Source organism: Panthera tigris, chromosome B1 (assembly GCF_018350195.1).
Source record: "Panthera tigris isolate Pti1 chromosome B1, P.tigris_Pti1_mat1.1, whole genome shotgun sequence".
In the NCBI taxonomy this organism is placed as follows: domain Eukaryota; kingdom Metazoa; phylum Chordata; class Mammalia; order Carnivora; family Felidae; genus Panthera; species Panthera tigris.
In genome coordinates, this window is record NC_056663.1 from 131675769 (window position 1) to 131698655 (window position 22887).

Genomic DNA, 22887 nt, shown 5'->3' on the forward strand with positions numbered 1-22887 from the left:
AGAGAAATTCAAAATTGTAAAAATATTGGAATGCCAAATTTGAGTAGAAACTACCACCCTAATTCTAAAGATCTTTAGTACTTAAAATAGGGACAAAAGAGGTTAGAGTATTCTGACTAAAGGCAAGGAAGATGGTCAAGAACACCTTCAAAAGTCCCTTCCAACAACATCCACTCCTCTTCTCCCTCCCAGTCAAGGGCAACTGTGTTCTTTCAGTTGCTCAGACTAGAAATCTTAGGAGTCATGCTCATCTCCTTTCTTTCTTTTACACCCTTCTACCTAGCAAATCCTAAAGTCTCTATCTTTAAAATGTATCTGGAATCTGACCACTTCTCACCTCCTCACTGTTACCACCTTAGCCACCAAGCCACCATCACTTTTCTCCTGGAAGATTACAACAGCACCTCACTGGGCTCCCAGAGTCCATGTTTGTCTTTTCTCCAAAGGGTAGCCAGAGTGGTCTTTTAAAAAAATAAGTCAGACTGAACCCTTTAGGGATTTTCTGTCTCACTCAATAAAAGGCCAATTCTCACCACAGCTCACAAGCACCAGGTCACCAGGATTCCCCATGACACATCTCAGACTTCATTTCCCCTTTGCTCATACCTTTCCAGAGCCCCTGTTGTTCCCTGTTGAGTATTCCACAACCTCATGGCCTTTACATCTGGATCATTCCTTTGGATCATGACCTTAGCATCTTGTCTCCCTCCTCCCCTTCTTTTGGTGTCTGCTCACCTTGTAAGAAATAGCTTCCGTGGCATCCTTTATAAAAGAGAAAGACCCCTTTCCTCCACTTGAGTACTTGCTCCCATTCCCTTACCTGGCCTCATTTTTTCCCCCACACCCTTATCTCTGTTATATGACATAAATATTGGTCTATGTGTTTAAGGCTCACTTCCCCTACATACCCCCATAATATAAACTCCATGAAAGCACAGTCTTAGGTTTGTTCACTGCTATATCCTCTTTGCTGGAAACATTATAGGCACTTAACAAACATTTGTGGAATGACTGGATGGGAGAAAACAACCAACAACATTTTATGTTGAATTTGACCAGAGGTGGATAATTTACATGAGGTCAAAAGTCAAGATCTTCTAATGTTTCATTGTCTACCCAGGAAACTGCCAACGTGTCTCAGATGTTTATGTTATTACATCTAATTTTTTTCTTTTTTAAACTCTTCTAAAGCTAGTTCTACCATTGAAAAGTATGTCTGAGGGCACAATGCAGAATGTCAAACCCACATTAAGGTCTATGAGAACTCACAGTTCACCATAGCAAATGTACTGGGTACCCGGGCTTCACACAACCTTCACAATCCAGACCAATGTAAAGACAAATCAATACCCTGAGGAAATAATTCAAACTATTTCAATAATTAAGAAGAAGAAAAGTGTGGAAGGAAAAGAGACTAATATTTATTGTACCCCTACTATCCGCTTTGGACTGTGCAGGATATATTGTATGTCTTGTTTCACTGAATCTTCTGAACAGCCTGTAAGGTAGACATCAGTACTCCTACAGATGAGAAAATCGAGAGTCAAGTTAAATAACTTGCCCTAGATCAAATAGCTGGAAATGGCAGGAAGGAATTATACAATAGCCACAGGATTATAGTACGGTCTCATGGCCTGTGTGGTCCAGTGGTTAAGCACTTAGGATTGGGATGTAAACAAGTATTGGTTCAAATCTCACTATCTGTTAGTGTGTGACCTTAGGCAAATTGCTGAAAGTCTGAGTCCAAATTTCTTCATTTCTAAAATGAGAATACAAATAATGCCCAGGTTCAGTGTTTGTTAAGTGACTGAATGAGATTATACATGTAAAGCATTTCACAAAATAGCTGGTGCGACAGAAGGCAACCAGGAAATAAACGCTGGCTGTTCATAGCCCTTGTGGCACAGCTGCAATTATGCATAAGATATCACCTGAAGGACATACAAATGTTAAATGTCTCTTGAAGGCAATCAGAATATGCCACCCCAAAATATGTCATTTTGGCATAAGGGTTATCTTGAGCTGAAGGCAATTGAGAATCAATCTATGCAGGAAAAGTTCTCTGCCCCTCCTCTTATCCACCCAAAAGCAATGTATATATTTCCCTTTGTGAAGGTGTCCTTTCCTGCACCAGGGATGGGCAGTGACTCATCACCAGAGATGGAAAGTCTGCATCAACATGAGTCTTCACAAATAACCCTTAATAAAATAACTCTTATCTTCCATTATTTCCACATATTTCCAAGTCACTTCCCTACAATTGATCATCCTGCAAAGCCCAAATCTTTCCTTTGTTAAAATGGTATATAAGTCCCCAAGTCTAATGACTTCTTGAGTTTCACTTCTTTTTTGTGAACTTCCATGCATGAAAATATTAATAAAACTCATGCCTTTTGTCTTGTTAATCTGTCTTTTGTCACATAAATTTGCAGGCTACCAAGTGCTCAACTTAAGAGGATGGAAGAAAAGTTTTTCCTCTGCAACACTCTCCGTTGAAAAATTTTGAATGATGATGGACAAAGGATGGGGGATGTTAGTAGAAAAAATATAGTCATGATTTTGATACCTTGACTTTTCTTTCTTTTCTTTTTAGGTAGGTAAAATCCAGCACAGAGCCCAACGTGGGGCTTGAGGCCACAACCCTGAGATCAAGACCTGTGCTGAGGTCAAGAGTCAGATGCTTAACTGACTGAGCCACCCAGCCACCACATTGACATTTTGACTTTTCTTTCTTTGATCTAAGTCAAAAAAACAAATAGGCCTTAGTGTATTTGAGTCTGCCGGTGTATACAGCCATTCAGCACAAAGGGCAAAGTTCTGGAAATAAAACCACTACTAAATTCTGAGAGAGTCAGATCAGGTCATGAGAACAAAGATGACCCTTTATAGCATCGATATGAATGAGTCACTACTTAGAGTATAATAAGAACAAAGACAATTGAAAAAACAATGAAGAACAATAGAGCTTATGAAATCTAAAAAGTGAAAAACTTCTAAATGCATTAAAATTAGTCCCACTGCATTAAAAATCAACAGGTATCATTCATATTAAAAACAAATTACTTTGTAATGATACTTAGAAGATCCAAAAAGCCATTTTTACCTTCTGATAATGCCAGAGAGTGGTAGTTTCCACAGGAAACTTGTATAATTTTTATACCAGTCAGAGTTTTTATCTTCCTGTAGTAAAAATGATACAAAAATCTATTAATCCTTCTTTAGAGTGGCTCACCAAGTGAACTACAGATATGTAAAATGATCCCAGGTAATACATTTGGTTTAGGGAAATAGCTTTCTTTTCTTTTTTTATGAGTTGGGCTACTTTAATGTTTTTTACAATAGAATAGTTCTCTTGATGACTGCAGATATATAGGGCTGTTTGGTAATAATCAGAAACACCACAGTAATGGTGGTTTTCCTGATTGGTGTATAATCTTTAGAAATTATAAAGAATTACTTGCTTAAAACTGCTGTCAAACCAACATTCAACATTCATGCATTCATCATTTTCAGGATTGTTGGCAACCTGGGCATATTTTCCCTGAAATAATTTATTTTCTTACATTTCTGTAGTACCTTTAAGCCAAAGCCCTCTAAGTGTTTTTAACATGACATCAACAAGCATAAAGGTACAGAGCAGAATCTAAACAGTTATAATACACAAGTGATTTTTATTGGACTTTTAATGCAGTATATAATGTACTAACTTTTATTCTATATTTATTGCCTTAAAAGAAAAATAAATTTCTTCATGCACATATGACACAGGGCTTTAAAATTTATAGAACACTGTTATTTACATCACCTGATTTAAGCCCTATTTGATAAATAAATCACTAGGTTGAATCCTATTACATTGCTTTTTTTGTGGATCAAAAAGGTAACTACCAGCAATTTCATATGGTTGCATCTAGTAGTGGTCAGAGTTCTAGTTTGCTCTAGGGAATCATGTTATAGGTATCACGTTGTAGAACTAGACTCAAACCTTCGTCTTTTCATTCAAAGTTCAATGCTTGTTCTCCAAAGCCACAGCACTCATACAATTCAAAACCAGAAGAGGTAACGAAAAGTAACCTCCTAGTATTAAAAATCATGCTTTTTAAAATTCTTACACATGTAATTCATGAATGTACAATTCAGACTGCTTGTCATATCATTTGTCCTAGGAAGCTGTTTATGAGGATATGATTCCTCCCCCTTATCCCATCATCTTACTACTTTTCCATAAGTAAAAGTTTCCTATTCTGGTTTGGATCCAGTGATAGGGGGCATGCAAATTAACTGACAACTGACAATAACTGAAAGGAGAAAAGACAAAATTTATTTATATGTACAGATGGGAGCTGCCAGTAATGGACAATTTGTGGAATCACCATATATATATATATATATATATATATATATATATATATATATCAGTATAGCAAAAGGGAGGTTTTCAAGGCTTCAGTAGGAGAGTATGGAAGGTTTCATACGGTTTTTTTTTGTGTTGTTTGGGCAGTCTGTCTTCACAGCATCTGAATTCATAAGAAACTCCCTCCAAGCTGTGAATGGCAGCTGTTTTTTTCAAGGAGTCTTTGCTTTAGTCAGAAGGGAATTTCCAATAAGATTTCTTTCTGCATCTTCTGTTCAATGTTTTTACTTTAAAGTAATCTTTATATTTTATTTTTATTTATAGGTTATGTTTATTTTATATTTATTTATTTACCAAGTGGGTCCCCTCGGTTATTTCCAATATATGAGATTAAGATCAAGGAGTCACATGTTCTCATTTTACCCTCCCCTTCTTCATAGGACTCTAATTAAATAATAATTGGGGTTAGGAGTTTTTTCTCTCACTACACTATAATCATTGAGGTTAGGGACTTTGTCATAGTATCTTTGTACCCTGACATCTTGCATGGTGCCTAGCACATGAAACTCAAAAATACTGAATGAATGAATGAATGAATGGAAATACTTACTGAGGTATAAGATTTATTTCCTTAACTTCTCCAATTCCCAGCTGCCCTTCAGAACCAGCTCCCCATGCGAAGACCCTTCCTTTGTAACAGACAGCAAGGGAGTGTTCCTTTCCACAGCTCACCAGTTCAACACGTAGAGTTTCCAATGCCTGAATTGGTTCTTCAGGAACAAAAACAAAATAAAACTTCTCAGAAAGATCACTCAGATTTCTCATCTTTTCCAATGGACTTTTAAATCATGCCCTGACATCCACACTAAAGTTTGAAGGAAAAAAGCTCAATGTGTATTACGCTGTCTGTATGGGAATATGGTTACTATTTAAAAGGATGAGCTTCAGGGGCACCCCAGTGACTCAAGTTAGTTGACTTTTGATTTTGGCTCAGATCATGATCCCAGTGTCATGAGATTGAGCCCCATGTCAGGCTTTGTGCTGAGCATGGAGCCTGCTTGGGATTCTCTCTCCCTCTGACCCCTCCTCTCGCTTTCAATATAGAATAGCATAGCATAGACTAGAATAGGATGAGCTTCATGGAGAAAGGGAACTTGTAGGAACTGCGATGCTTGACTTAACAATTCTCTATAAGGATGGTAGCAAAACAAAAGGAGACAGAGGGAAGATGGATTGCCTCCACTCTCCTCTTCTGACTTTCCTACCCCTGAACAGTGAGAATAGTGAATTCCTTGCTCAGGAGGAAATGGGCAGGGAGCCTGCCTCATGAATGTGAGAGGCAGAAGCCAGATCCTCTCACAAAGAATGCAGTAGGAGCACCTGGCTGGCTCAGTCTGTAGAGCTTGTGACTCTCGATCTCAGGGTTGTAGGTTGGAGCCCCACATTGGGTGCAGAGATTACTTTAAAAAATAAAATCTTTTTTAAAACGTAGTAATATGCCTCTCATGAGCCAAAAGTGCCCACAAATGAAAACCTAATCATTTGTAGTGTGATCCCTACCAGTCAATCTAAGCTTTTTCCAAAGTGTTTGTTTCTGAATTATTAGAGGTTTTGAGTTAAATATATCACATTTATTTTGAGGTAAAGAGAGAAAGAGAGAGAAGGGGAGGGGAAGAGAGGCAGGGAGAGAGAGAGAATCCCAAGAAGGCTCCATGATGCCAGCACAGAGTCCTGATTTGGGGCTTGATCTTACGAACTGTGATATCATGATGTGTGTCGAAATCAAGAGTTGGATACTTAACTAACTGAGCCACCCAGGAGCCTTTAGTTTTCTTTTTTTAAACCTGTGTGATCTTATCCTTTTCAATTATTTAGTTTCAAACCATGGGGCAATAAAAAAAATGTCCCAAAGATTCATACACTCATGAAGGCTGAAACTGGTACCGCATTCCTAGACAACAATTTGGCATCAAGTATTATGTTGCCCCTCATTTCCACCTAAAAGGGATTGGGATATGCCATCCCAAAATATTCCACTTGAGCAATTTTTGGAGTTGAAGGCAACTGAAAATCAAGAGAAGCAGGAAGAGTTCTCTGCCCTCCCCTCATCCACCTAAAAGCAGAGCATAAAATTTCCTTGTAAAGATGTACCCCCTCTTCCATACTAGGAAGAGAAGAGTAACTCTTATCATTAGAGTTGGCACTAAGATGAGTCTGTATAGACAGCTCTTACCAAAATAACCCTTTTCTTTCATTAATCTCTCTCATACATTTCCTAGTCACTTCCCCACAACTGATCATCCTTCAAAGTCCAAAACCCCTTTTCTTTGCTAAAATGGCATATAAGTCCCTGAATCTAATCACTTCTTGAGTTTCCCTTCTTTTCTGTGAACTCCTGTGCACATAAAATATTAATAAAATTGTATGCTTTTTCTCATGTTAATCTGTCTTTATCAGCTTAGTTCGTAGGCCTTCAGAACAAGAACTAATAGGGTAGAGAAGTTTTTCCTCCCAGACACAACACTTGGGATTATTCTAGGTAAGTAATCAGAAATATGGTCAAATAATGGCAATCATAGTATTATTTATAAAAATCCCTAATGAGAAAAAAAAACAAAAACCTAATTTCTAACAAAGAAAAATAATTAAATTGCACTGTTAAAGCCTAGAATGTTATGCAATAATTTAAAATGTATTTTCCAAAAGTACACAATAAGGGGGACCTGGGTGGCTCAGTTGAGCCACCAACTCTGGATTTCAGCTCAGCCCATGATCTCAGGGTTGGTGAGATGGAGCCCCGCGTGGGGCTCTGTGCTGATGACTCTGCTTGGGATTCTCTCTCCTCTCTCTCTCTCTCTCTCTCTCTCTCTCTCTTCCCCTCCCCCACTCGAGCTGTCTCTCTCAAAATAAATAAGCATTAAAAAAATCATAATAAAAGGGCAATGTTCATGATATGTTTCATAAGAGCGCAATTTACAGAGCTGCATAATACTGTGTATACAAAACTATATAATGACATGCTTTTATAAAATTAAATGTATGATAGAAAAAAGTGAAAAAAGAAATGCATCAAAATATTAGTAGTTGTCTTTGGGTATAGGAATTATAGGCAATTTCTTTTCCTGTGTTATAATGATCAGGAATGGTAAAAATGCTATTATGTATTTTATTAAAAAAAAAAAAAGACGCCGTGGGCTATTTCTGAGAGTTAGAGGTGTTCCGCCCATAAACCAGTTTGGAAAGTCGTTCTGATCAGCCCAGATAGATTCGCTCAGGCAAGGACTAGTATGGAAAGGCTTAGTGGGAAGTACCACGTCTCTTTTTAAAGGAACGCGGTCCCGTTAGTTTCGCTGTCAGTTTCGCTTTGAAGATGAACTGGAAACCGAAAACAACCGCGCATCTGGAAAACGAAACTGACGAAGTTGCGCGCGAAGGTGTGGAGCAACGTTTCCCCGCCTCTGGAGGCCCAGGGGACCCGGGACTCCCAGCAGCATCCCCTGCCTGGCCCCGCGCCCCGCACCTTTGCCCCGGGCACTTACTTGGCTGCTCCTCGCGCTGCAAGCCTCTCCGCCCCAGCTGGCCCCGGCTGTTGTCCCCGCATGAGTGCACAGCGCCGTCGCTCAGCAGCAGCAGCGAGTGGCGCTCCCCGCTGGCGGCCTGCCGAAGCTCGGGACCGCCCCGGGCCGCAGGCCTCCGGCGCAGAGGTCCTTTGGAGCTGGCGCCCCAGCACAGGTACATCCCGCTCCCGCGCCCGGCCTCCAGTGGCTGTGCGTTAAGCCTGGACCGGCTTGCCAAGGTTAGTGACAGGCTGTGTGCTGATTTGCCGGACACCTGGAGGCTAGGAGGAACAGCCCGAGTCTGATAACATCAGGGAGTCCGACTCCCCACCCCGCAGCAGCACCGCCCTGGCACCCTTAGTCATCGAGCACCCTGGCCAATGGCTTTTGTGGATCAAACGTGACCCTCGAGTGCTGAGGAGCAGAGAGGGACTCCAGAGGAAGAGCTTCTGGATTTACTTACATACTAGCTAAGTCATTTATGAGCTGTGTGATTTTGGGCAAGTTGCCTAAGGAATCCGTGCCTCAGCTACCACGGCAATGAGAATGTGGAGAGTAATACAGCAAATCTAATGTTAGGGTAATTTAACAGATAATACATAATGTTAGAATAATGCCTAGGATGCTTAATAAAAGCATCTGAAGCATTTCCTAAGCTGTTTTTGGCACTGGTAATGCAAAATCCTCATGGTACTAACATTCTGTTTATAAACAGGTAAATAGTATAATGTCAAGTGACAACATGAAGAAATATAACAGCAAAATAATAGTGGGGTCAGAAGGAAGTTGTATTTTTTAAATACTTATTTCTTTATTAAGGTCTATTTATTTTGAAAGAGAGAGACTGCATGAGTGGGGGAGGGGCGGCGGGGAGAGAGAATCCCAAGCAGGTTCTGCACTGCCAGTATGGAGCCTGACTAGGGATTCGGAGGGCCTGAAGTGACAACCATGAGATCATGACCTGAGCCGAAATCAAGAGTCAGAAGCTTAACCAGCTGAGCCACCCAGGCGTCCCGGGAACTTGTATTTTTTGATAAGATTTCAGAGAACACTTCTCTGATGAAGTGACATTTGAGTAGGGAGCTTAGGGGACATGGGACATGAGGGAATGAATCATGTTCATATCTAATGGCAGAGGGTGAAGGAGAGCAGTTGGAAGGTTTTTTTGTTTTTTGTTTTTTTTTAAAGAAAAGCAGTTGTTAGTATTTAATGAACCTCTCTCCATGTGACTTCAGGCTACCAGGACACAGGCTCCCCCCACGCCTTTAATCTCCTCAGCTCTTCTACTGAAGAATTTGGCCTTCACGATGACAGGCTGTTTAGGGAGCTTTCCCTTTCCCAATACTTTGTAGTAGCCCGATCACACCACATCAATGATAGGAGCAGCTCCAGTCTTGTTTTTGGCAGCATTTACCCGTGTCTGCTCACTGACCAAGGTCCACAGTTTATCAAGGTTAACAGTTGGATAGAAGCTCTGGTTCCTTTTTAAGTGGTAATGCCTCACACCAACTTTTCCAAAGTGACTTGGATGATATTTGTCAAAGTTGATCCTGTGGTGATGCATGCTGCCAGCATTATCCCGGCCTCCTGGGTGCTTCCAGTGCTTGCCGATGCGGCCGTGGCCATGGCTCACGTGGCCCCAAAGTTTCCGGGTCTTTCTCAGTCTGGATGGCATGTCAGCAGCCTAGAAGAAAGAGCACAGTTGGAAAGTCTTGAAGAGAGAAGTGACATGATCTGACTTTAGTTTTAAAAGATTCCTTCTGACTGCCATGTAGAATATAATAGAACAAAAATGGAAGCAGAAAAGCCAGTTAGGAGAGGCTGCTGTAGGAGGCCAGGTTGGAAGGATGCCCTTGGGACTAAGGCAGTACCCTAGAAGGAAGGAGAGAAGAAATGAACACATTCAAGATGTTTTGAAAGAGTCCACAGATTTGCTGATGGGTTGGAAGAAGGAGGAGAGAAAAAAAGAAAGGGATGAGGATTATTCCAAGGTTGGCCTGAACAGCTGGGTGAATGGTAGTTCCCTTTCTTGGCATGGGGAAGCCTGAGTGAGGCTTCACTTTGGGGCTGGTGGGTCAGGAGTCCAGTCTGGTATTAACTGTGGGATGCTTGATATATAAGGAGGCAATAGGATTAACTGTTTTGGAGTTGTGCAGAGGAGTCAGGGTGGAGTCATAAAATTGAGAGTCTCAGTGTAGAAAGGATACTTAAAGCCAGATGGGGGATTGAGATCACTCAGTGGGAGGTGAATGTGGCTAGCCTATAACAGAGGACGGATCCTAGAAGGAAGACCAGGAAGGGTGGCATGTACCAAGCAGGTGACGAACAAGGGAATGATCATCTTTGACAATTGCTTGTTGAGCAAGATACGGATTGAGTATTGATCTTTAGGTTTGGCAAAATAGAGGTCGTTGGTGACTCTGACAATGTTAGCCATCATTGGCATTACTGTTTTATTTTTATTTTTACTTTTTTAAGTTTATGTATTTATTTTGACAGTGAGAGAGAGGGAGTGCATAATACATGTACAAGCAGGGAAGGGGGGCGGTGGTGGCGGTGGAGGAGTTAGAGAGTGAGGGAGAGAGAATCCCAGGCAGGCTCCAAGCTGTCAGTGAGGAACCTGACTTGGGACTTGAATGCATGAACCGTGAGATTATCACCTGAGCTGAAGTTATTGAGCCACCCAGGCACCTACCCTGAATGTATTTCTTAAAAAAACAATCATCTGGAGAGCTAACATGTAAATGTATTGTGTCCCCATCACCTAGCACAGTGTCTGCCACATAAAAAGAACTCAATAAAAGTTAGTGAGATAAGTAAATACAATGCAACTTAAACCAATCATACTTCTATTGCTTGAGAAAGAGATAACTAGATAACTCTCAGTTCATCTGTGCTCATGCACTTGAAAATGGTAGCTCCATTTATTGAATATTTACCATGTGTTGGCTATTTTATTTATTTGTTTATTTATTTTTAAAGTTTATTTATTTATTTTGAGAGATAGAGTGAGCAGGGGAAGGGCACAGAGAAAGGAAGAGAGAATCCCAAGCAGGCTCCACACTGTCAGCGCAGAGCCCGACACAGGGCACAAATTCACCAATGGTGAGATCATGTCCTGAGCCCAAATCAAGAGTCAGACGCTTAACTGACTGAGCCACTCAGGCGCTCTATGTGTTGGCTATTTTATGTAAAATACCTACTTTAGTTCTTTCATCAGTTTTTCTCAGTTAAGATTCTTTTGGTTGCAAGTGACAGAAAATATGACCTAAGCTCATTGAAGCAAAAGAAATTTACTGTAGATTGCATTATGCTTATTCAAAAATATTTGATTTGCCTCTCTGCCCTATGGCATCAAGCTTGAGCATGTGAATGTGTTCTGGCCAATGACATGCAAGCATGGAGTGTCTTCTGGGCAGATGGTTTAAGGGCCAACAATTATTTACCTACTCTCTTTTCCCTCTATTACAACTGTTGATTTTCCAGATCGAGATTAGCTTCATCATCCTGGGTCCCAGATTAGAAACCATAACCTAGCAGAGTTACAGGTAATCTTTGTAGCATAAGTGAAAAATCAGTGTTCATTGTTGTAAGTCCCTGAGTTTTTGGAAGGTACTTGTTATTGCACAGATTGCCTAACTTAGAGTTTTCTGACATTCACATACTGAAAAGTCCAATCAGCATGGCTGATTTCAGGAAAGACTGTCAACAAGGACTTAATGTCAGGGAAACTGGCTGGCATGTGACTTTTGATCTCGGGGTTGTGAGTTCAAGCCCCACACTGGGTGTAAGATTACTTAAAAATAAGATCCTAAAAAGAAAACAAGTGCTTAATGTCCTAATGATTCCATTTCTCTGTACCTCTTCACCCTATCTCCTGCTATGAGGACTTTGTCTTCTGGCTCCTTTGAGATAGCAAGAGAGTTTTGACAACTCTAATCTTTATTTATTTATTTATTTTTAACCATACACCACATTTATTTTTCCAAAGAACTTCCAAACTCCCTCCTTGCTACAAAATAACAAACAAAAACATTAATAATATAGAGGTAGGAGTAATTTTTGAGGTTAAATTGTCATCTTAGTAGGCATCAAACCCTAGCTGAATTGCCTTGTGTGTAATAAAAGATATTCTTATGCCCTGAAATAGATCATGAGATACTTGGGTGACAAACAGCCTTTTAATTTCAATGACACCTAGAGCCTCCCAGGATCTACTCTCCATTCTCTGCCTTCTCTTATTTCCATGTTTCGGTTTTGTACTGAAAAGCAGCCACTTCTACATCCTTGATCAGACACTAACAGCAGACCAGACATGGTAACTATAGTTCTCTCCCTCCCGACAACTCTAATCTTTATATCCAACTCTCTGCTTCACAGCCTTGGAGAATGTGGTGTTTAGGTGTGATGCTCTCACATGTCTCCCCCTGAGCCAATCAAGGCTGCCAGGAGATCGAGTCAGTCAGTCACTTGGCAGATTTGTTGGCCACATGGGGGTGGAACCTCACCCAAGCAGTTGGTCTGAGAGTGAGGAGTAGGCAGATTCCAAAATGAAAGCTGGGCATGTTGCTGGAAGAAGTGGGGAACGGACGCTAAGGAGATAAGCAACAAGTATTTTCCGTATTGTGTATCAATCATGTAAAATAGATATTATTATTCTCATTTGTGGGTAAGGAATCAGGCTCAATGTTTTGGTAACTTTGGCATGTGAGTGACAGGATATTAACATTGGTCAATTTGGCTAGAAAGCCTATTTAATTTCCACTATAACACACTCTTCAAGGTCTCTGATCTCGCCTCTTGTGCCCCCCTCAGGTTGATGGCACATCCTCACAACCATTCCACCTAGACAACTCCCGATTCATCTCATATTCCCTCCCCACTGCAAAATCCTTCCTGAACCAATTAGTTGCTGAAGGATGGATGTGGGCTCAGATCAGCAACATTTCATTTTCTACCCATTTTCTACCTCCACCACTCCTACCCTTCCTCAGCTCTTTTGCAATGATCTCTCACATGTCTGTATCTCTAATATCTGGCATCTCTAATTGATCTTATATATTCTCCTAAGAGTTATATGCAGAAAACACAGGTCTGATCATATTACTTAGCTTTTTAAATAGGCCTATTGCTACAGAAAAATAAGTACAAAATCCTTTGTGTATAATTTACGGCCCTGTGTAATCTGCTTGTGACTGACCTTTCCAGCTGCATCTCACCAACAGTTACAGGCATCATACCCTCATATACCTACCCATACACAGGGACTATTTTCACAATGAACAGCCTGCCTTTTCCAATTGCCTACTTTCTTTTTTCCAATTTCATGCCTTTGTTCATAATATATCCTCTGTCTAGAACTTCCTTTTCCCCCCTTATGGGGAAAATTTTTGAAAATATGTGCATCTGATAGGCCTTTTCTATGGAGTCTTTCTTGGACTCCATAATATCAGTTACTCCTCTTTCTAGGCTCCTACAACAAATGATGCCCTTAGTATACACACACTCCCCAACTTGAAATTAATTTCGCTCCATATGGTTATATTATTCCGTCTTTGCCCAACCAACTCTGTGAAAGACCTTAACATCTTTGTAGCCTCACCAAAGCCTAGCAAAGTGTCTGTTATATAATATATGTGAAATATAGTGCCTGGCACTTAAAAGGCACTCAGTGACTATCAGCTGAATTAAGTAAAATCCGTGGTTAATAGATTTCATCTTTACTGAGTACACAAAACATAATAATTGTCACTCACATTAGTATTTACATTTTGCAAAATCCTTCCAGCTGTTTTACCTCATGTGTCCTCAGAAGCACAGAGTGGGTAGGCATGGGAAGGAACACTGTTCCTATGTCACAGATGAAGAATTTAGGCTCAGAGATGTGAAAGTGATTTGTTTCAAATTACAGATAAGTGAGTGGAATAGCCCAAGATTTTTCTTTCCACCATATCATTGTGTCTAATGAGCTTCCCTTTCTGAGAGAACACCCAGGTGAAAAAACAGAAAAACAATATAAATTGACTGTCATCATATGTTTAAAATCAATCTTTGAAGATAATTTATACCTAACCTTTCCTACCAATAACCTATTTTTCTTTTTTCCTAACAGCGATTTCTGGAAGACAGGAGAATTGAGAGAAGCAAAAGAAAATAGCATTCCCTAACTACCTACCACATGCCAGTTTCCCTCACAGTAGATATACCCATGTAAGTTTTGCAACCGCCCCATAAGGTCCATATATGTCCTTGCATACAGATAATAACCCAAGCCTTAGGAAATTTTAGTGATTTGCCCAAGATAAATAGTAAGAAAAATGGGAGACCCCAGATTCAAATCATACTTCCTTTCTCCACTGCCTTTCTACCAAACAGCACTTACTCAAAGTGAGGTGGGAAGGATGTTACAAAGAGAATGAGAGAATGAACCTTCAAAAGGTCCTTACAAGCAAACGGGACTGAGGAAAGACAATAAACCAGTCAGGAGGGGTGAAAACAGCCCTGACGTCAATCCCTGAGGATCAGAAAGAAGGACACCTGAGAAGGGTCACTGCAATTCCATTGCTTTCCTCTGCCATCCTCTTCCTAGGCTCACTTCTGCTTTAACCTTGATGCTTCTGAGTCCAGTGTCCATCCTCTGTGCTGCTTAGCTAGGACAGCCCTTAGACTGGACAAATGGAAAATCTAACCCATTCTATACATTAGCTCCGTTTGTGATTACACTCCAGCTGCCACCCCAGTTACTGACAGGTAGCTCCCTGGCAGATGTCAAGTGGACAAGACAATTAGGACAGCTGGTACAAGTCAGTGGGAGAAAAAACTGACTTACCTATCAGAATGGCTCACATGAACAAGACAAGAAATAACAGGTGTTGGTGAAGAGGTGGAGAAAGGGAAACCCTCTTACACTCTTGGTGGGAATGCAAACTGGTGCAGGCACCGTGCACAACACTATGGAGTTTCCTCAAAAAGTTAAAAATAGAACTACCTTATAACCCAGCAATTTCCCTGCTAGGTATTTCCCCAAAGAATACAAAAATACTAATTCAAAGGGACACATGCACCCCTATGTTCACAGCATTATCTACAGTAGCCAAAGTATGGAAACAGCCCAAGTGTCCATTGCCTGATGAAATGAATAAGGAAGATGTGTATATATATGCAAGGGAATATTTCTCAGCCATAAAAAAGAATGAAATCTTGCCATTTGCAATGACATGGATGGAGCTAGAGAGTATTACACTAAGTGAAATAAGAGAAAGACAAATACCATATGATTTCACTTATGTATGGAATTTAAGAAACAAAATAAAGGGAACATGAGAGAGAAAGAGAGAGGCAAACCAAGAAATAGGCTCTTAACTATAGACAACAAATTGATGGTTACCAAAGGGGAGGTGGGCATGAGGAATGGGTGAAATAGGTGATGAGGGTTAAAGATGTCCACTTGTGATGAGCACTGGGTGTTGTATAGAATTGTTGAATCATTATATTATACACGTGAAAATAGTATTACACTATATGTTAACTAACTGGAATTTAAATAAAAACTTAAAAAAAAAAACCGACCTCCACAAACCCTGATGTTTCAACCTTACACAGTTTTTTTTTTTAAGTTTATTTATTTATTTTGAGAGAGAGAGCTTGTGCATGAGTGGAGGGGGGCAAAGAGAGAGAATTCCAAGCAGACTCTGTACTGCCAGCATGGAGCCTGATGCAGGGCTTGAACTCACGAACTGAACCATGAGATCATTACCTGGGCTGAAGTCAAGAGTCAGAGGCTTAACTGACTGAGCCACCCAGGCAACCCTGTCTGCTTATAGATAAGAAATGGTAGTTTTGACTTCTAACTCTAGATGGCAGTATTAGTCAACTTGATCTCTTTATTTTTTCTTAAAACAAAATTTTTTTAACATTTATTCATTTTTGAAAGACAGAGAGAGCGCGAATGGGAGAGGGGCAGAGAGAGAGGGAGACACAGAATCTGAAGCAGGCTCCAGTCTCCACGCTGTCAGCACAGAGCCCAACCCGGGGCTCAAACTCATAGACTGTTGAGATCATGACCTGAGCTGAAGTTGGCCACTTAACCCTCTGAGCTACCCAGGCGCCCCTCTTTATTTTTTCTTTAATGGTAGCAACATTTTTCATGGCTGGCTGACTTACGGTTGACATCTCTTCTCTATAGGTAGTCTTACAATTATTTACAAGGATTTTAATGATTTTCTTTCCCATGCTCATTGGAAGATATTAGTATTTAAATTACTTAGAAAAAAAAAACAAAATGCTGTACTCACATGTTATATTATTACTGTAATTGTCATAACACATTGCATTGTAATGTTAACAATCTCAGAACACCAGAATATAGTCCTGAACTGGGAAGAAAGAGGAAAAGTGCCTCTGAATCCTAGAAATGGTTACCACTCAAGCCAGGGGCTTCAAAACATGTTAGCCAATAATAAATTGAGGGCTGCCTGAAATTTGTATATGAAACACTGTTTCACTTAATTTGTTAACCTGTGTGAACTAGTGCAGCTTTACCTGTAAATTAGGATTATTTTCATCTGAATATAAAAAAGCTGTCAAATAATAATAGTTTAAATACAGAGTAATGGTTTAAATACAAGTTTATTTCTCTCACACATAAAAAGCGCTGAGGTAAGGGGTGCTTGGGTGGCTCAGTCAGTTGAGCGACTGACTCTTGATTTTGGCTCAGGTCATGATCCCAGTGTTGTGGGATCAAGCCCTGCCTTGGGCTCCCCAATGGGCATGGAGCCTGCTTGGGATTAGCTCTCTCTTCCTCTGGCTCTCCTCCCCGCCCCATAGGTATGCAGTCAGGGGCTCATCTGACAGCTCCATTATTTTCCAGAAACTCATGCACCTTCTATCTGCTTCATTAGAGAACCGAATTTACACTTCACGTTCCAAGATGACTGCCGGGGTTGTAGCTGTCACAGCTGTATTCTAAGCAGCTTAAAAGGAGGAATGAGGTTGCTTCCCCAAGTCCCATACCACATTTCTGCATGCATCTGATTTACCAAAACTTCACCTGGCTGTAGTAGTAGCATGAGATGCTGTAAAATGTAATTTTTAGCAGCACCTTACAACCCCAAAGGGGTTGTTACCTTCCTGTCACCAAGGAAGAAGGAGACGATATTAGGTAGCAACATGTCTTCTCCATAACCTCCAACATACTGGAACACACTTGTTTGCTCATTACCTGTGGCTGCTTTTCTGCTCCAATGGCAGAGTGTCACAGCAACTATATTGCCTGAAAAGCCTAAAATATTTCCTATCTGGCCTTTACAGAAGCTGTTTACAGACGCTTGGTTTAGACTGACGCTGGAGAAACAGGGAGAAGAGACAGCATAGGAGCAGGGACTAGGGTGAGGTGAGTGAGGCACACACCTTGGACACAATATTTAAGAGAAAGAATGCCAAAAATCTAATCAAATAACATTTAATGCAGTATTTCTAAAAATCAACACTAACGCCAAAAAGCCATGATGAACAAAATATCAAAATTTAAAAGAAGCAAGGATCAATACCAGTGTTTTACTGTGCCATTTCAGAGACTGAAACATAAGGAAAATCAGTAACTATGGAGATTTTTGGCGCTGCCTTTAACTTTTGCATGGAAGGCAAGTGCCTCACTCACTGCCCCCTGGTGGTGGCCCCGGTGTTACAGAGGTAATCTGGAGGCAGTGAGGATGGATGATGAGGGACAAAACAAGGTGGCAGAAGATATGGAGACTTAGGAGTGGATTTCAGATCTTAGATCTGAGGTCTCCATTTTTACGGGGAAATTTTCACTCATTTCACCCAAAGTAAAAGCCAAAGAGCATGTAGGCTGTGCAATTCAGCCACAAGTCCCTCAGCTCTACAACCTCATTCCTAAGTACTCTCCTCCTGGTTTCCTTCCCATTAACCAGCTGGATTCCTTACAGTGCCTTCGCAAAGCCAGGAATGCTTCACCTCAGAACACTTGCTCTCTCGGTTTCTCCTCCCTGGAGTCCTCATCCCCCACATGCACAGGGCTCATGTCTCACCTCCCAGAGGCCTCTCCTGACCACGATTTTTAAGATTAGACCTAGTTCTCCATCCCACTCCCTCCCTGTTTTATTTTTTCCATTGTATCTATCAACCTCTAGTCTAGAATGTACTGATTTACTGAGTTTATGGTTTGTCTTTTATTGCCCAATTGCATGTTCTGTGAAGGCAGGATTTCTATCTGCTTTGCCACCATGGAATGCCCAGCATCCTCATCTCTAGTTTTCATCTAGAGAACCAGCCCCCCATCAATACTTGAGGACTAACAGCAGATCCAATAGAATGCATGGTGACAAAGGGAAAAGGAGGAATTATTCTCTTTTAAGGTCTCGGGCATTAGTTCTAACAGTGAACAAATACGCTTCCTACTTCAGCAAAAATGACAGTCTGAAGTGTGAAAATTTTCACATTGCCCCCTGTGACCTGTTGACTGGTCTTCCTATACGCTCATTTTCCTGCCTCTTGGAATTCCTAACTCCCTGTAAAATCCTAAATTAGTTGCTTCCCCTTTTCAAGGGCAGCTTTAATCACAACAGCCAATTCTAGGAACACTTCTACAGAAAAGGGAAATCAGTTATTTCTCTGTGTTTATCTATAAAGATAGGGTAGGGTTTTTTATTGTTGTTTTTTGTTTTTTTGTTTTCTGTTGGCACTTTCCTTGACTCCATTATCACGCACACTTTTCTGTTTCAGGCCGAGGTGATCTATCTGTAATCTGTTACCCTCTTGCTGTTTCTGCCAAGAATTAGTCATAAGTCATTTGGCTTCCTCACTTATACTTTTCAATTGCTGCTTCTCACAGTGAGTCCCTGCTTATTTTAGCAGGTGTATAAAGTAACAGCTGGTTGCCTGGCCATGCCTAGACAGCTAAAAGGTACTGTGGGTAGGACAGTCACGAAGAAGGAAGGAATAAGCTGAACTTGACAGTTAAAGAAAGAGAGGTCCTATATCCTAACTGCAACCTGTCCAGAGAATGTATCTTCCCATCACCCCAGATATTATACCTATGCTGGTAATTACTGAAATCTGAATATCAAAATAGTTTTTATATGGAGGGAATAATCACTATATGTACAATTCAAATATGGCTTTAGATCCTCCCCCAAATTCCTTAGCGATTGATTTTTCTATCTCACACCATAAAATAAATGTATTTTAAAATAATTACCCTGTCCACCTAATAACAATAAGAGAAGTATATCAATTGCTTAGGTCAGGGGTCAGTAAGCTTTTGTATACCGAAGGGCCAGATATAGAGCCAGATAACATAAATATTTTGGGATTTGCAGTCCATATATTCTTTTTTTGAATTTTTATGTATTTATTTTGGGAGAGAGCGTGCACGCAAAGCAAGAACAGAGAGAGATGGAGAGAGAGCATCTCAAGCAGGCCTTGCGCTGATAGTGCAGAGCCTGACGCAGGGCTCAGTCCCACGAACCATGAGATTACTGCCTGAGCCGAGATCAAGAGTTGGACGCTTAACCATGCAGTCCATATGTTCTTGTCACGATTATTCAACTCTGACATGGTATCACGAAAGTAGCACAAGCAATGTATAAATAAATGAGTATGACTGAGGTCCAGTAAAACCTTGTTTATACATTTAAACTGGAATTTCAGATAATTTTTGTGTGTCACAAAATATTATTCTTTATTTTTTTCAGCTATTAAAAAATATATAATCCATTCTGAGTTCACAGGCCATGCAAAAATGGAGGGGAAGGGGCAGACCAGATTTGACTCATGGGTCATAGTTTGTTTGCCAGTCCCTGGCCTAGGTTTAGCAGTCACACAAGTAACCTCAGGGCATCTATTCCATAGAAGTAAGGGCATATTTGTAAGTAAGGATATTTATATATGGATTTTTTTAAAAACTTTCTTGGATTGGCAGGAGAAAGAAAGAAAACTAAATGAAATTTCCTTTAATAGGAGAGTGATTGAATAAACTGTAGCATAGCCAATGGAATATTAGGGAGTCATCAAAAAGAGTGAGTTAGATCTATACTAGTAGTCTTGGAAGAATTTTCATGATTTATTTATTTATATGTATTTTGAACGACAGAGAGAGAGAGAGAGAGAGAGAGAGCCAGCATGAGCTGGGGAGGGGCAGAGAGAGAGGGAGAGAGAGAATCCCAAGCAGGTTCCACGCAGTCAGCACAGAGCCTGATGAGGGGCTCAGACTCAAGAAACCATGAGATCATGGCCTGAACCAAAATCAAGAGTCAGACAATTAACTGACTAAGCCACCCAGGCACCCCTCATGATTTACTTTTAAGCTAAGAGAGCACATTGGAAATAAGTGATTTCTCTTTTCCTTCTTTTAGTATAATAAACAATCTCATTTTCATAAAATAAATAATGAACATCCCATCTATTTCTATGAATAGGATTTGTGAGAGTGTAGGAGTGCCTGGGTAGCACGGTTGGTTAAATGTCTGACTCTTGAACTTGGATCAGGTCATGATCTCACAGTTTGTGAGTTTGATCCCTACAAAGGATTGGGGGGGTGGTGTGTGTGCCTGGGTGGCTCAGTCAGTTAAGTGTCCGACTTAGCCTCAGGTCATGATCTTCAGGGTTCATGGGTTTGAGCCCCATGGCAGGCTCTGTGCTGACAGTTCAGAGCCTGGAGCCTGCTTGGGATTTTGTGTCTCCCTCTCTGTCCCTCCCCCACTGGTGTTTTTTTTTTCTCTCTCTCTCTCTCTAAAAAATAAATAAACGTTTAAAAAAAATTAAAAGGATTTGTGAGAGTAGGAGTTAGGGAGTAAAGAAAAGAGGGAAAGACATAAGATCCCACTTATGTAAAATTATACATGGTGCACATAAAAAAGATACAAAATTGTGATCAGCAAAATGTTAATGGTGGTTATTACAGAATGGTAGAATTTCAGATGGTGTTTTCTTTTCCCTTATGATTTCATGTGTTCTTTGATTGTTTATAATAAGAATAAATTACTTATGTATTCTAGAGGAAAGATAATGCTATTTTTACTTCAAAGAAAAGATTTAACTATAATGTTTATCAAACTGCCATCTCTTTTTTTTTTGAGTTTATTTTTTTTAAGTAATCTCTATACCCAACATGGTGCTCAAATTTACAATCCTGAGATCAAGAGTCATGCTCTACTGACTGAGCCAGTCAGATGTTACCAAACTGCCATTTCTAAATATTATTAAAAGGTTGGAAACTAACAAAAAATCCAATAGTAGGGACGACACTGCTAAGTCTTTTGGTACAGCTTATACAACAGAATTGGCCTTTAAAAAGATGTTGTCAGTGGTAGAGATTGCTGGCTTTACAAGTGGATAGATCTGGGTGTAAATCCAGACTCACAAATACCAGTTAAGCATCTTAAGGAAGTCTTTTCAGACCCTGGTGAAATTTCCTCATCTGTAAAATTGGAATAGTAATGTAATTTTGTTATTTTAGCAATTAACATATAGTACAGACTCATTTTTTAAAAATTTTTTTAGTACAGGCTCTTTAAATGTCATCTAGTGAGTGTAGTAGTTATTTTGGGGGGTTTATGTGGAATTTAAAAATTGTATGCAATGAATATGTCTTAAAATTTTTAACATTTATTTATTTTTTTGAGAGACAGAGAGAGACAGAGCGTGGGGTGGGCGTGGGGGTGGTGCAGAGAGAGAAGGAGACGCAAAATCCGAAGCAGGCTCCAGGCTCCCAGCTGTCAACACAGAGCCCCATGCAGGGCTTGAACCCACAAGTTGTGAGATCATAACCTGAGCCAAAGTCGGACACTTAACCAACTGAGGCACCTAGGCACTCCAAATGGGTTTTTTTTTTTTCATAAAAGAGAAAAGGACTACTTTTGATTACAATGACAGAGTTTACTTCAGAATGAAATGGTTTCTAAAAATCAGTCAGTTTGGAATTGAAGGCAAGGTACCTGTTATAGTACAATGTAGGTTGGGCTTGGGAGAGAAAGGCTTGCTGGGTGTAAGAGTGACAGGTAACAATTACAGGAAGAGTAACAAGTGAAACTCGCCTGCCTGTGTGGAGCATCATAGAAAGAAATATTGAACAGGCCTGACTATGAAAGGAGAGAAGACAGAAGAGATGCCAGGCTGCATGGTCATCAGAGAAAAATAAGTCCATTCTCCATTAAGGTGAAGGCAAGACACCCTGTAACTTGGTTGACAAATAGTTACAATGGATAAATGGATGGTTTTCAGGGTCGTGCATTTAGAATCAGGTTGTCTGGACCACAAAGAATGAACTAAGAAGGAAATCCTTCACTCTGTATTTGAAGAGAACCCTGAATTATGGAGAAATTGTGTGGGAAAATATTCATAACCCAATTAAAGGGTATATGAAGGTGTAACTGCTGTAATCCATTTAGTCACTCAATAAATATTTATTGAGCACCTACATTGTGTGAGCACTCATGATATACCAATCACAGATCAAGATGTGCTTTGTTTTGAATCTGAGTAACTTTGCTGTCTGATCCCAAGATGAATGATGTCCATGTTCACAACATGTTTGGAGGTTTATGAGGACAATGGGACAATGTGAGTAGACTTTGTAGCTTACCCAACTGGATGAGGAACTAATGAGTTAGGATTACTAGCTGTGCCTAAGGCAATGTGGTTCAACACATAAAGGGCTGTGGCATCAGACTACCAGGATTCAAATTCTGGTTCCACTGGCCCTATAATACTAGGTAAGTTTCTTCATCTGTTTGAACCTCCATGTTCTCAACTGTAAAATGAAGATAATAGCATTTACCTGAGAGGATTTTTTTCCCTCTAATTAAGAATTAGTGAAATAAAATATATGGGTGACCCTTGAACAATGCAGGGGTTAGGGGCACTTGAAAGAAGACTTCAGCTGCTCCATTTGAACTCAGACTTGCTAGTTGGGTTCTTCTTTCCAGCTTGTCTCTTGGCCCAGGCGGAAGACCCTGA

The 22887-nt window shown here is 40.3% G+C and overlaps 1 protein-coding gene, 1 long non-coding RNA gene and 1 pseudogene across 4 annotated transcripts in view; 1 reads left to right on the forward strand and 2 right to left on the reverse strand.

Moving 5' to 3' along the window:
- Positions 1-8446, reverse strand: part of HERC6 (HECT and RLD domain containing E3 ubiquitin protein ligase family member 6) — a 62360-nt gene extending 53914 nt beyond the window's left edge. For 2 of the 3 annotated variants that reach the window (XM_007074813.3, XM_042984204.1), the window contains exons 1-3: positions 7894-8445; positions 4965-5124; positions 3104-3180 (exon numbers count right to left, since the gene is read on the reverse strand). In XM_007074813.3, coding sequence (XP_007074875.2) covers positions 3104-3180; positions 4965-5124; positions 7894-8092 — 436 coding nt within the window. In that variant the 5' untranslated portion in view covers positions 8093-8445. Of the gene's footprint in view, positions 1-3103; positions 3181-4964; positions 5125-7893 lie in introns of all 3 variants that reach the window. The other variant, XM_042984205.1, reaches the window with a different exon arrangement.
- Positions 8447-9127: 681 nt separating this feature from the next.
- Positions 9128-9614, reverse strand: LOC102950834 (annotated as a pseudogene).
- Positions 9615-11325: 1711 nt separating this feature from the next.
- LOC122237991 lies at positions 11326-18310 on the forward strand. The gene is made up of 3 exons (XR_006216869.1): positions 11326-11459; positions 14024-14121; positions 17221-18310. It is a non-coding gene; the product is annotated as an uncharacterized LOC122237991 (long non-coding RNA).
- The last annotated feature ends 4577 nt before the right edge of the window (positions 18311-22887 follow it).